The 14,476-nt window shown below is 43.4% G+C and overlaps 1 protein-coding gene across 8 annotated transcripts in view; it reads left to right on the top strand.

Moving 5' to 3' along the window:
- NTRK2 (neurotrophic receptor tyrosine kinase 2) overlaps positions 1-14,476 on the top strand; it is a 348,034-nt gene that overhangs the window by 99,022 nt on the left and 234,536 nt on the right. For 4 of the 8 annotated variants that reach the window (XM_077248958.1, XM_077248954.1, XM_077248959.1 and 1 more), the window contains one exon: positions 11,177-11,215. The exons of the other annotated variants lie outside the window; for them this stretch is intronic. In XM_077248958.1, coding sequence (XP_077105073.1) covers positions 11,177-11,215 — 39 coding nt within the window. The remainder of the gene's footprint in view (positions 1-11,176; positions 11,216-14,476) is intronic. 8 annotated transcript variants of the gene reach the window in all.

Raw genomic sequence — 14,476 nt, 5'->3', positions numbered from 1 at the left:
ACGCTACGGGTATTGGAAAAAAGGTGCAATTTTTGTTTTATTTTTTAACAAAGATAACAACATTTTTTTCACCACGTAGATAAAAAAGAACCTTGACATGTTTGGTGTCTATGAACTCGTAATGACCTGGAGAATCATAATAGCTGGTCAGTTTTAGCATTTAGGGAACCTAGTAAAAAGCCACACAAAAAACAAGTGTGGGATTACAATTTTTTTGCAATGTCACCGTACTTGGAAATTTTCCTGTTTTTTAGTACACAACATGGTAAAACCAATGGTGTCGTTCAAAAGTACAACTCGTTCCGCAAAAAACACATGGCCATTTTGACCAAAAAATAAAAAAGTTATGGCTCTAGGAAGAAGGGGAGCAAAAAATGGAAATGCAAAACCAAAAATACCTCTGGTCTTTAAGGGGCTAACTACCTTGTGTCTTGATGATGTGCTTAGTCTTCCCATAGTGTATGACCTGTGACATGAAATTGTGATCCACAACCTTAACTTTGTATCAGAGTTTGGCTGTTCTTACAGTTTTATGCCTTCTGCACAGAGATTTAATTTATTGCTAATGCTGTGTTTCAACCTACATACAAAAAAAAGATGAAGATTATCACCTGTTTAGTATAATTGGTCACTCATACACCTGACTATAAACTGAAAAAATTTATGAAATCTCTTTATTTGTGCAAGAGTACCTCAAGGAATTGATGCTGACAAAGGCAAAGGGTAGTCACACAAACAATTGATTTAATTACTATTAACACTTCTATTTTTTAAATCATTCTTACTTACATTCTTGTGTCCATACCTGGCTAAAACTTTTATGCAGTGCTGTATTTTCAAAATATAATAATTCAGAAAGTCAATTTCATTGAATTTGGCTATTTCTTGTTTTTTGATGAGTGCTCTCATGTCCATTTACCAACCAACCATTTGTGTGCTTCAAAAACATCCCAGTTTCTTCCTTTATTACATCCTCTCTGTTACTTCATTGCCCTAAGACAATTGAACTTACTACTATCATTCCCAGTTTAGAAAATCATTTCTTCACTCTCCCAACACACCACCCAGACTACCTCTCATGTCCAGGTATTTAACCGGGACCATGTGATGATCTCCTGATTGTGACATTACCGCAGGTCCTGCTAGTACACGTGCCGGTGTCAGCTCTACATGAGGGGATACGGTGAGCCCCCTCCCACTCTACAGGTGCTCACATAAAACCAACCCATTGTAACTTTAACATTAACCCTCTCAGCACTTAGCGTGCTGGAGGCAAAAACAATCTGGCTCTACATCACTGACTGCAGTATACGCAGTGACATGTTTCTCCCTTCACACACCGTGCCAGTAACTCTGTGACATATTCCCCCCTTCTGCCTAAAGCCGGGGGTTTTGGCACTTTCAGACACTAAGCAGGGAATTGGGGAGAGAGCATCCTCACTACCATGTAACCTCCCTGGCCTATTCTCTACGTGAAATGCAAAGTCTCGAAGGGCTAATAACCACCTAGTCACCCTGGCGTTCTTACCCTTCTTCTTTCTCAACCATCTCAGAGGGGCATGGTTCGACACTAACTTAAACCTATGGCCTAGCAGGTAGTATTTCAGGGTGTCTACTGCCCACTTTATGGCTAAACATTCTTTCTCAACTATTTGTTACTTCTTTTCTCAAGAAAAGAGTTTCCTGCTCAGATACAGGACGAGATGCTCTTCTCCATTGATTTCCTTAGACAGCACGGCTTCCAACCCAACTTCTGAGGCAGCAGTCTGAACCACGAATTCTTTACTAAAGTCAGGTGCAACCAGAACCGGATGCTTGCACAGAGCCTGCTTTAGCTTTTGAAACGCCATCTCTGTGTCAGGAGTCCATTTCACCATCGTTGACTTATTGCCTACAAGGGGATCTGTTAACGGTGAGGCAATTATGGCGAAGTTCGGGATGAAACGCTGGTAATATCCCACAATCGCAAGAAACGCCCTCACTTGTTTCTTGGAGAGTTGTTGAATTGCCTTGATCTTATTCAGCTGGGGCTTGATCTCGCCCCTTCCAACGATGTAGCCTAAGTACCTGGCCTCTTCCTTCCCTATGGCACACTTCTTTGGATTTATGGTAAATCCCGCTTTCCTCAATGCATCGAGGATTGCCTGTACCTTGGGAAGGTGTGAACACCGGTTAGGGCTAAAGATAACAATGTCATCCATGTAGCCTGTGGCCTATTTCTCATGCGGACCCAAGATTCAATCCATTGCCCTCTGGAAGGTAGCTAGGGCCCCCTGCAGTCCAAAGAGCATCCAGGTTTACTGAAAACATCCATCTGGCATCGAGAAGGCCATCTTCTCCTTGGCGCTCTGTACATGGGGATCTGCCAGTACTCCTTCTTCAGGCAGAGGGTTGGGATGTACCTTGCGGGTCCCAGTCGCTTAATGAGTTCATCCAAATAGGACACCTTATTGAGCTTGTGGTAGTTATTACAAAACCGCCATTCGCCGTTGGGCTTCGATATGAGTATGATGGAACTTGACCAGACACTTCTGGATTCCTCTATCACCCCAAGGTCCAGCATTCTCTTCACCTCCTTCAAAATTATCTAATGGCGTGCTTTGGGGATTCTGTAGGGTTTGAGGTTTACCCATACATGCAGCTCTGTTAACACATCGTGTTCAACGACCTTTGTGCACCCTGGCAACTCTGAGAACAGGTTGCGGTTCTGCTGCAGCAGTTCTTGACATTGTTGCTTCTGGGCCAGAGTTAGTGTCTCAGCAATCATGACTTCCTCCACCTTAGCTTTGGGACGGGCCCCCAGGCAAGGAGTTTCCAGTGGTTCTCTGTCCTGCCATTGTTTGACCAAGTTCACATGGTATTCCTGGTGCAGCTTCCTGTGACCGGGCTGGTGTACCTTGCAATTCACGTCCTCAAGCTTTTCCACCATCTCATACAGGCCTTGCCACTTGGCCAGGAACTTGCTGTCCACCATGCGGATAAGCACTAGCACACGGTCCCCAGGCTGGAATTGCCTTTGCTTTGCTGATTGGTTTTATACCCTTGCTTGGGCCTCCTGTGCCTGGAGACGATGGTCCTTTACGATGGGCATTAAAGTAGTCATCCTCTCCTGCAGCTAGGCGACATGCTCAATGACACTCCCCGTGCTGTGTGACCTCAGCCTCCCAGGTTTCCTTTGGCGATGTACAGGAGCCCTTGTGGATGTCGGCCGAACAGAAGCTCAAACGATGAGAAACCAGTGGAGGCTTGAGGGACTTCTCTGATGGAAAAGAGCAGGAATGGGAGCAGATTGTCCCAGTCTCGACCGTCCTTCTCAACGACACTCTTGGAGCGTGGCCTTCAAGGTCTCATTGGAGTGCTCCACCAGGCCATCGGTCTGCGGATGGTAGACTGAGGTCTGCAACTGAACAATCTGGAGGACTCGACAAAACTCCCGCATCACTTATCTCATAAAAGGGTTCCCTGGTTGGTCAAAATCTTTTTAGGTAAACCGGCCCTGGCAAAGATATGGACAAGCTTCTGGGCGATGCTCTTAGCCGAAGAGTTCCTCAGTTTCACTGCTTCAGGGTACCGGGTCATGTAGTCCATGACCACTAGGATGCATTGATGGCCGTGTGCAGATTTAACTAGGGGACCTACCAGGTTTTTGACAATCCTCTCAAAGGGGATTTCTATTACAGGCAACATGACTAAGGGGCTTCGGAAATGAGAAATAGGAGCAGTTATCTGACAGGTGGGACTGGATCTACAATAATTTAGGATCTCTCGGTAACACCCTGGTCAATAGAACATCTGTAACACTCAGGACCATGTGATGATCACATGATCATGACATCACCACAGGTCCTGCTAGTACACATGCCGGTGTCAGCTCTGCAAGTGGGGATATGGTGAGCACTATCCCTTCCACTCTACAGTGGTCATATAAAACCAGCCCATTGTAACTTTACAACAACCCTCTCAGCACTTAGCATGCTGGAGGCAAAAGCAATCTGGTTCTACATCACTGACCACAGTGTATGCAGTGACACGATTCTCCCTTCACACACCGTGCCAGTGACTCTGTCACAACCTATATTTCACTTGGAAGAAAAAAAGAAGTCTTTCCACGCAAAATGACTGTTCAAACCAAATACAATTGCTCAGTGTAACCTCGGCATTGCCAAACAGTTTTTTACACATTTCCACCTATATGATTAGAGATGAGTGAACCTTTCAAGGTTTGGTTTGGTTCGATTCAACGAACCTTTAGACGTTCGCCGAACGGTTCACCAAACATACTCGAACCCCATTAGATTCAATGGGAGGCCAAACCACAACACCTTAAGGGGTGACAAAAAGCTTCCCAGAAAGCTAAAATTAGGGGCACACATCATGAAAAGTGGCATCAATTAACCCACAGTAGAAATTTGCAAATGGCATAGCAGCAGTCAGCCATGGGCCAGTCAGTCAGCCACATTCAGATGGCACAAATATCAGCTTCATAAAGTACTATTGGAAGAAAAATGGAAGGAAAGTAACACAGGTTGTTGACTGATTAATTGACCCACAGTAGAACATTTTATAATGGCACAGAAGCAGTCAGCCATGGGCCATGCATGAGGTATCAAGGTCTGGCCCAGTATTGACAGCTTGAAATTGAACCTTCAATGAGGACCTGGTGATTAAGGGAGCAGTGTAAGCCTTCTTAGCTGGAAGCCCTCATTCAACACCTATAATTTTTTTATTTTTTTATTCCAACCACACTTAGAAGGCACAAACATCAGTTTCATAGAGTACTATTGGTAGAAAAATGTAAGGAAAGTAACACAGTTTGTTGACTGATCAAATGACCCACAGTAGTACCCTTTATAATGGCACAGAAGCAGTCAGCCATGAGCCATGCATAAGGTATCATGGTCTGGCTCTTCTGTTGCAGCTTGGAATTGACGTTTCAATGAGGAACTGGTGATTAAGGGAGCGGTGTAAGTCTTCTTAGCTGGGAGCCCTGATACCTCATGCAACACCTCCAATTTTTTTTATTCCAGCTACACTCAGATGGCACAAACATCAGTTTCATACAGTACTATTGGTAGAAAAATGTAAGGAAAGTAACACAGGTAGTTGACTGAAAGTAAGTGCAGGCTTCTTCCCTAGGAGCCTACTTACACAGGCATCCCACCAGATGGAGACCCAACTTGGTGTCTCCACATTTCAAAAAATTATCACACACCACTAAAGTGGCATCAATTTCCATAGAATAGAAACAATATAATATGCCTCTAAAACACCTTCTACTACAGGCAACCCACCAGATTGGGACCTAAATTTGAGTCTACATGTTTCAAAAAATGATTGTCACACAGCACTAAAAGAGCATCAATTTCCTTAGAGTAGAAACAATATAATAGGCCTCTGACACACCTTCCATCACAAGTAACCCACCAGATGGAGTCCCAACTTGAAGTCCCACATTTCAAACATTTTTTGTAACAGCAGTAGTAGCAACAGCAGTCACAGAAGAAACCAGAAAGATGACACAGACTGTAATAACGTGAGATCAGTGCAAAAACTACACTATCTCCTAGTCTGCCCAGTCTGTGACTGGGGTGTAAAAGTCATTGGAGATGACTTATTTATTTTGATGAAAGGTAGATGGTCTATACTTCTAGGGGACAGATGCATGCACTTATCCTCCAAGAAGTGACAGGTGAACTCAGGCTATTTTTCAATTTTTGAAGACCAAAATGCAAAAGGGTCCAGACCCAACCTGACGGCATTAATATTGAGCTCCTAATACTCCTGCACCATCCTCTCCAATTGTTCACAACGTGTCAGACTTGTACTCTGTTCTGCTGATGCACGGGCTGTTCTAACAAATGTGTGAAATGACTCACAGAAATTGCTTATGCCACTCACACTGCTGCTGCTAATGTTTTTGCGACATCGCCTTGACATTCCCAGGGTTGGACATCTAAAACTGCGATACACAGTGCATGCCTGTCTTGGGGAAAACCACTCTTAAGATTGTCCGCAAACATGTTTCAATACTCCAGCATGCATTCATCCATTTCCAGATGGGAAGTATCTTGCAATCTTTACTCTTGTACCGTGGATCTAACAGTGGCAACCCAGTAGTCAGCACTATTTCTATCCCTAAGAATATGGACATCATGTTGAAGATAGTACAGCAAGAAGGCGCTCATGTTTCTAGCACTTCCATGAGGACCAAGTCCATGGTGTGTTGGTGGCGGGGTAACACTCAAGGTTGCTTGCTCCATCCCCTCCTGCCAACCATGGACCACAGAGAGGGTATCATTATCCTCTTCATCTCCTGACAGTTGCGTGTCCATTACCTTGTCCTCCTCCATTTGTTCCTTGGCTCTTGCATCTTCACTAACAGTTTGGCCGGCACTATGAGCCTCCCTCAATCACTGTACTCCACCCTGCCATGGCACCCGCATGTGAAACGAAAGTCCTTAACTTTGAGATATTGTTATCCCTTCCGCAATCTCCTCTGCTTCCACCTCCTCCACTGGGCCCACAACCTTCTCACACAGTTTATTCAAAGTGTGTTCGAGCATGTAGATGATTGGAATAGTGATGCTGATGGTGGGATTGTCAGCACTAACCATCTTAATAGCCATTTCAAAACTATGCAGAAGGATGCAAAGGTCCTTCATCTGTGCCCGATTCACAAGCATAATTTTCACCACATCTGGACTGTGTTGGCCCAGGCTTTGCAAAAGGAGATACTGCACCAGGGCTCGTCACTGTTGCCACAGTCACTGCAACATGTGCAGAGTGGAATTCTACTGTATCAGAATATCGCAAATCAAACGGTTAACTGAAAGGTCTCTGTAAGGATGCAAAATGATGACCTCTGGGATGCAATTGCGTGCAAGTGAGCACACAGTGACCATGCTTTCTACAGCAGTGCATCCAGGCCGGGATAGTGGCAAAACAATTGCTGCACCATCATGTTGGGGATGTGAGCCATGCAAAACGTGTATGAGGTTGCTCTGGCGTAGAACCACTGCCAGGGTTGCATCGTTATCACACACGGTGTTCCCTGGCTCCAGGTTCAGTGGAGAGAGTCATTGCTCTAACTCGGACTCAATAGCTGTCCACAACTCTTGTGTGATCTCCAAGGCATATTTATTTGAACACTGCCTGAGTCCGGTGAGCAATGGCTGGGCCGTATGGAGGTGGGGGATTCTATCTGCACTGTTGAAATGAATGTCTAATTATGGGAGAGATTGAGGGCACAGTTGGAGGCCTGAGAGGAGGTGGAGGAGCCAGAAGCAGTGGAGGAACTATTAGATACAGAGGTTTGTCCCATAAACCTTGGGGATTCAAACACTTGTGGAGCAGCCCCTTTATCGCTTTGCCCCCACATCCACCAGAGTCACCCAGTTCCCAGTCAGCGAGATATTACGCCCCTGCTCATGTTTGCTCATCCAGGTGTCAGTGGTGAAATGCTCCCTGGCAGACATAGATTTTGTCAGGGAATGGGTGATGTTGTTTGCAATATGTGGGTGTTGCACAAGCACAGCTTTCTTAGAGAAGTAATTGTGACTGGACAACTAATACTGTGGGACTGCAACTGCCACCAGGCGGAAAGGCAAAATTTCCATGGCCAACAGATTGGAGATGGTGGAGTTCAAGCTCTTAGCTTTGGCGTGTGTAGGAGGAAACACTTTTTTATGTGACCACAACAGCGGGACGGTGGGCCAGCTACTCTCCTGTTTGAGGGTGGAGTAGGGTGAACAGGACAAATCTGCTGGACTGTGAGTGAGGTGCAGGTGGAGATGTTATGGTGGATTGAGAAATATATGTTGTACTAGGCAACACAGAAACAGCAGTCATGTCCACTTCCGTAGGAGCAGACAGACTTACACTCACTTCAACTGTAGGGGGTAAACAAGTGGATTTTCTGTGGCCGAGACCTATGTGAGAACACTTGGCACAGTGACGGAGGGGGAAGCAGCAGATGTGGTTGATGGGATGGCTGGTGGTTGGCGAGGCCTGCTAGTCAGCATTTTAGTGCAGTGAGATTCCCAGACTAATTTATCTTGATCGTGCATGTGGCGGTTCATGCATGTAGCTGTGAAATTATTGCAATTTTTGCCTCTACTGAGTTTTTTTTTTGCAAATTTCCCAGATAACCTGAGTTGGGTCATCCTTTGAGTTCACCAAACATATCAAAAAAGGCCCTGACTAGGCAATCATTGCCTCCCCTGTGAGCTGCACACTCACGACCGGTGCTGGCCACAGCCAGAGTTGTGGCTGAAGATGCAGTGCTTGTCGTGTTTGCATTACTTCGTGTCTGTGCGGGAAGCTGAATCGTAACCTCCTCATCGTCCTCCTCTTTCACCTTCCACCTCCTCTGCTGAGCTACTCAGCTGCATACCACTGGGTTCACACCAAGTGGGATCTATGACCTCATTGTCATTCTTTATGTTCTGATACTCCTCACCCTAAGAGTCACCCTCCTCCTCTTACTGCCCTGACAACACAGTACAGTCTGCTTGCACCTTTGGATTCTGAATCTCATCATTATCACCTCCACCCCTGGTGGTTAACATCTAGTGAAGAGGGTCTGGATTCTGCTCGAACCCTACTTTGTCTGTCCCCAAATCCAACATGAAAACAATTTTGGGCATCAGTGCAAATGCTTTCCTTCTCTGGATTCTGTGAATCTTTAGGGCAGACCTCTGATGCCCTTTGAATAGAATGTCTGAACAGCTCTGCAGAATGGCCTATCAGTGGTTCCCCACAATCAGTTGGGCATCTGGAAATTTTTGACGTGGGGGGAAACAAGGGTGATTGGGGTGCCATCTCTGAGGATATTACTGTGTACGTTGTTAAGGTGGAGGAAGAGGAGGAGAGGCCACTTGATGCAGCGCTTGCCATCCACTGGAGCACATGCTCTTTCTGAGCTGTGCGCTGCCAAAGACTATTATCCCAAATGATTTTGATTATGAAATGAGGCATGGTGCCTGCAACACATTATCAGCACACAGGATTTATATTATAAAATGTGGGCTAGTGGCGGAACCACAGAATTAGCACAAAAATATTTTTATTATGAAATTAAATCTTGTGCCTGTTCCAGACTATTATCCCAAATGATTTGGATTATGAAATGAGGCCTCGTGCCAAAACCAGACTATTATCCCAAATTATCTGGATTATGAAATGAGGCCCGGTGCAAAAACCAGACTATTATCCCCAACTATTTTGATTAGGATTTTTGGCCTTCTGATTCCTCAGTGCAACACAGTTTTATCCCATATGATTTGGATTAGCTAATTGGACCTCGTGGCTGCACTCGAATATTAGGCCTAAAGATTTTTAAGTGGAAATCTGGCCTTCTGATTTGCCCCTGAAACACAGTTTTATCACAAATGATTTGGATTAGCTAATTGGACCTCGTGGCTGCACCCCAATATAAGGCCTAACGATTTTCGAGTGGAAAACTGGCCTTCTGATTTTTCTCTGAAACACAATTTTAAAACAAATGATTTTGAGTACCTAATTGGGCCTCTTGGCTGCACTCCAATATTTGGCCTAACGATTTTTAAGTAGAAATCTGGCCTTCTGATTTGTCTCTGAAACACAGTTTTATCACAAATGATTTGGAGTAGCTAATTGGGCCTCATGGCTGCACCCCTGTATTAGGCCTAACAATTTTTAAGTGGAAATCTGGCCTTCTGATTTGTCACTGAAACACAGTTTTATCACAAACAATTTGGATTAGCAAATGGGGCCTCCAGAGACTGTCACACAGTTTTTGCTCGAAGATCAATTTCACACAGGACAGGATCCTGTCTAGCTAACTATCAAGTTCACTTGCAGCACTATCAGCAGCGGCTTCTCTGCACTGTGACACTGAGAAAATGGCACCAGCAAAACATGGCCAGGGGCATATGACTTTGGCAGCCAATCACAGAAGACCTTGTGTCATGACATTGTGGATAGTTTCTGCATTCTGATTGGCTGCTGGAATCAACACACATAAAGTTAAGGGAAAAAAAGCATGCTGCTCCTCTAATCTCTCCACACCCCCTCTCCTCATCAAACATTACACCGCGTCACCCCGCTCATCATACAGCACCACTATCCTAGCCAAAGTAATAAGAAAAGCATTAGTGGAAATGATTTACTGAACTGTGACTGAATTTTGCAGACTTTGAGTAAAAATACTCGTGAAAGCGAACATGGATGCGAATGTGCTATGTACGTGCTGAATTTGAAATTGACAAACGTTTTCCGTACAAGTTCGCTTCTCTCTATATATGATTTGCTCCTCTTTCTTGTTTGACAGCTCTGGCTTTATAGGAAAAAAGTTGGAAAAAGATAGAAAACAAATAGGTGGTAATGTGTACTGCACCGTTTGGCCATGCCAAGGATGCATTGAGTATCTGTGCTTGGTTTGAACAGGCACTTGTGCTAACATGCTCCCATTGCGAAGCCAACTACAGCTGTCACTCAAGAGCAAAGGGGAGGAGTTATAGAACCATTAATGCAGAGAGCCAAGAACACCTCAGACTTAGGAATATCCTTCAGAGCACCTTTGGGAGAGGCATGTACCAAAATAAAATTTCGCTTTCCAATTTATCCCACTTCTAAAAGCCTCAGAAAGTTATGAATTAATGCAGTTTTGCAGGCTCAAGTTTTCCAGGCTCATTTTAGGGATTAAAACGAGTCTACTCTTTTCCACAAATAGTGCCCTGGCAATGTCTGGTATCGCGGATGAGTCCCAATGATCTTCTCTACAAACGCAATTACACTCTTTGGTTGATTTCTAACTCAAGAATGGCTTGTCTATCTTCAAGGATCAAGAGTGTTATGAGTTTAGCCACCTTAACAAATACATGTATACACATAGTGCCTCCAGTCACTGTTGATAAACCTTATGGTGATATTATTCTGGGTTTTGTTTCTAAATCAAGTAAAGATTTTTTTGTTCCTCTCTGGAGAGACGCATGTCAATTTTATTAGCCGCCAACATATGAATCAATGATTCATTTTTGTGCTGCACTTAAATAGAAAACAGATATAAATGCGGCATACATTATACTGTATAAGTAAAAGATAACGATAATACAGATTAGCAAGAGCTGAGTATAATGGAACCTGTGATAATACTCGCACATTTTCTCTTACTTTCTTTTCTGTTTTTCTGTTTTAGGTGAATTAAATGAACCAATTACTGACCCTGGATTTTATGGTACTTATTATTTTTTTATTCTTAGTTGATTGGTTGAGTGGGATTGAACAAAAAATATATACATCAATGCCATCACTTGACATATAATTAGTAATGGAACATATCTAATAAACTATGAAAATATTCTTTTTTTTTGTTGCCTTTACTTATAAGATGAATGGACATGTCGGTAATAGTGAAAAATGGTAGGAATCACAAAAGAAAATCCTGTCCTTTATTTTTTTTTAACCTCATGGGAAAAATGTATAGTAACATTTAAAAATGTATTAATATTGTTTAACTTTTGTTTGCATTTTTTTCTTTGGTTTAAAGGGAAGCACACAAACACTGATAGAAGGAGACACTCAACTTTGTTGTCCATGCTAAATAGGATCTATCTACCCTTAATATCCTGAAGCAATGATCTAAGCACATTTCAGATTACAGAAACAATACAGTCAGCTATAGGGCTTTCTTTATATTTTGACCTTCTCCCAATATCATTAAGGAGTTGAAAAGATGGCATGGGCTGCACAGACTGGTATAGAAGTGACTATAGGAGATTTACAGCACCATGGAAACAATGGTACTCTAAAAATAAATTATAATAATATATTTACCTACCCAGATATTGTCTGGAGTCATGGTTCTGCTTCATCTGCAAAGAGGATAAAATTCCACCATTAGTTGCAGGATCATTTTATAGGACAGTTCATCGATGTTTGAGGATCTTTTAAGGAACCGTATACATGAGTATGTGATAGATAACATTATAAGTGATAGCCAACATGGTTTTAGTAAGGACTGATGTTGTGGAGTAAACTGGAAACATTTTTATGAAGAGGCGGGTATTATCATAAATCATATAATGCCCCGTTAAAACTGTATTTTATTAGAAAATTAGTTTAAAATACCACCAACCTGTGGTACTCCCAAATAAAGACACAAAGAAAACACACCGTGAAAAAAACTGGTATGGGAACCTATTAATCCTACACTAGTGCCTGAGCTGATAACTGCCTGCCTGCGGGGGTTGGCGCCCTAGGGGAATCGTTTTGGCGCCCCCGCTCCACGGCGGCTAGCCCTGTGGTCCCTGTTGAACCCTATTGTCCGCCCAGGGTCCCACTACCCGATAGCATAACTAAAGGAACCCCTTCCTGCTAGACATAGATCGATCCTGCACTTAAGGATAACTAAGCCCCACACCGTGTCATAAAAACAATATGGAACATGTAGGACAGGTATAAATATCGTGACGGTTAGCAATTAGCAGCTTTCAAGCCCCCCGGCATAAATAAACAATCAATACTCTTGCCAGTCTGCTGCATATATGCTGACAATGATACACATAAATATGCTGGTGATTGTGCCTACAACTAGCGTATGGTTAATTAATACTCATCCAGCCTCAGCATTCCGTCCGCCTCTCCCCAGTACCGCCTCACCGGGTATTATCCTCAACAGAGGGGTAGCTGTGGATATAGTGTTTTTTGACTTTGCATAGTCATTTGAAAATGTTCCAAACAGACGCCTAATGTGTAAATTGTAATTGGACTTTGTGTAGTCCCTGGATACAAAGTTCAGTGCTATTATTCAACTTATTTATTAATGATATAAAACATGGGATGTTAGTAGTTGTGGATGTGTCCATATACGCTTAGACTATCTAATTAAAGGGGTTTCCCCACAAACAAAAGTTAATTTTAATCAATAGATCTTAGAATAACTATTGAATAACAGGAAAGAAATATATCTTGATACCGTGTTAGCCAGTAGATAGAAAAATATTTAGAATTGAGAGTCCTCAGTGGTTGATACCTTTTAATGGCTAACTGAAAAGATGGTAACAAATTGCAAGCTTTCGAGACTACATACGTCTCTTCATCAGGCAAAGACTAAAACAAATTCTGAAGAATCACATATTTATGCACAACATAGTATAGAGAAAAAAAAAAAAAAAAAAAGGAGGGGAAAAAAAACCATGGATAAGCCAGGTGACATGAAGCAGAATTACCATGGGTGATAAACAGTTACGTCCATAAATATTGGGCCAATTCTTAGATAAGGATTGTTTTATTGTCCTGTGATTAGGGTCTCTGTTGTGATGACCCCACATGGTCTGATGGGCAAGTTCCTTAATTGATGTAAAAAGACATAAATCCATGTGACACATTCATTCCTGCAGTTAGAGTGTCAAAGGTCGTCATCAGTTTATATTCCCAGACTCTCCTGTCTTTCCGCGATTTGAAGTTACCTTTGAATACAAGTAATTTCATGTCCATAATGCTATGATTTGGGAGACAGAAATGTATTGCCACAGGTAGATCCATTCTTTTTCTCTTATTGTATGGCGGTGAGAGTTCATCCTTGTTCTCAGTTTTTGCCCTGTCTCCCCCACGTACAGACCCCCAGTTGGACATTTAGCACATATAATTAGGTACACCACATTAGAAGTGACGCAGCTGAAAGTACCTGGTATCTTGTAGTCCTGATGTGAGTTGGGAATCTTTATCTTGTCATCTTAATCGGGCATCTTAATCATCACAAATCAGATCACAAGAGCCACCAGGATATCAAGGAATCACCTGCTATATTACAAAACTAAAGAAGAAAATAACCCGGGGGCCTCTAATAGTTACCTACAATCCAAATCTGGAGGCACTAAGGGGAGCTGCACGGAAATTACAACCTTTACTGCAAAAAGATGCCCGATTACAATCCATTTTTCCAGACCCCCCACTACTGTGTTTTAGGCAGCCCCCAAATCTAAGAAGCATCATTGTCAAGAGCTCCCTGTCCTCTCCAACAGCTGCAGGTACCTTTCCTTGCAACCAGAAAAAATGTAAAACCTGTCCATTTATAATGACCACGGACAAGATAAAGATTCCCAACTCAACACAGGGAGAACATACAAACTCCTTGCAGATGTTGTCCTTGTTGGGATATGAACCCAGGACCCCAGCGCTGTAAGGCTACAGTGCTAACCACCGAGCCACCGTGCTGCCCTAGTTGTCTATCTATATCTATAATATAACGCTGGGAGCGTCACTCTGTCCGAAGCCTTTATAGACAGCGCAAGCGCCGGCGCAGTCTGGACCCCACAGAGCGACGCTCCCAGGAGATTGCGGTATGCGTAAGCGCTGAACGCACACCGCGATCTCCAACAGAGAAACAGGGACGAGCCAGGAGGCGGAGGGTGAGTATACTTACCTGTCCCGTTCCACCGACGCCATTCCGGGCCATGAATATCCCCCTGCTCCCGGAATCGGCGCCTGCGCAGTC

This window comes from Ranitomeya variabilis, chromosome 1 (genome assembly GCF_051348905.1).
Source record: "Ranitomeya variabilis isolate aRanVar5 chromosome 1, aRanVar5.hap1, whole genome shotgun sequence".
Classification (NCBI taxonomy): Eukaryota; Metazoa; Chordata; class Amphibia; order Anura; family Dendrobatidae; genus Ranitomeya; species Ranitomeya variabilis.
Note: the sequence above shows the minus strand (reverse complement) of the source record. Positions and strands in the feature narration are given on the sequence as shown.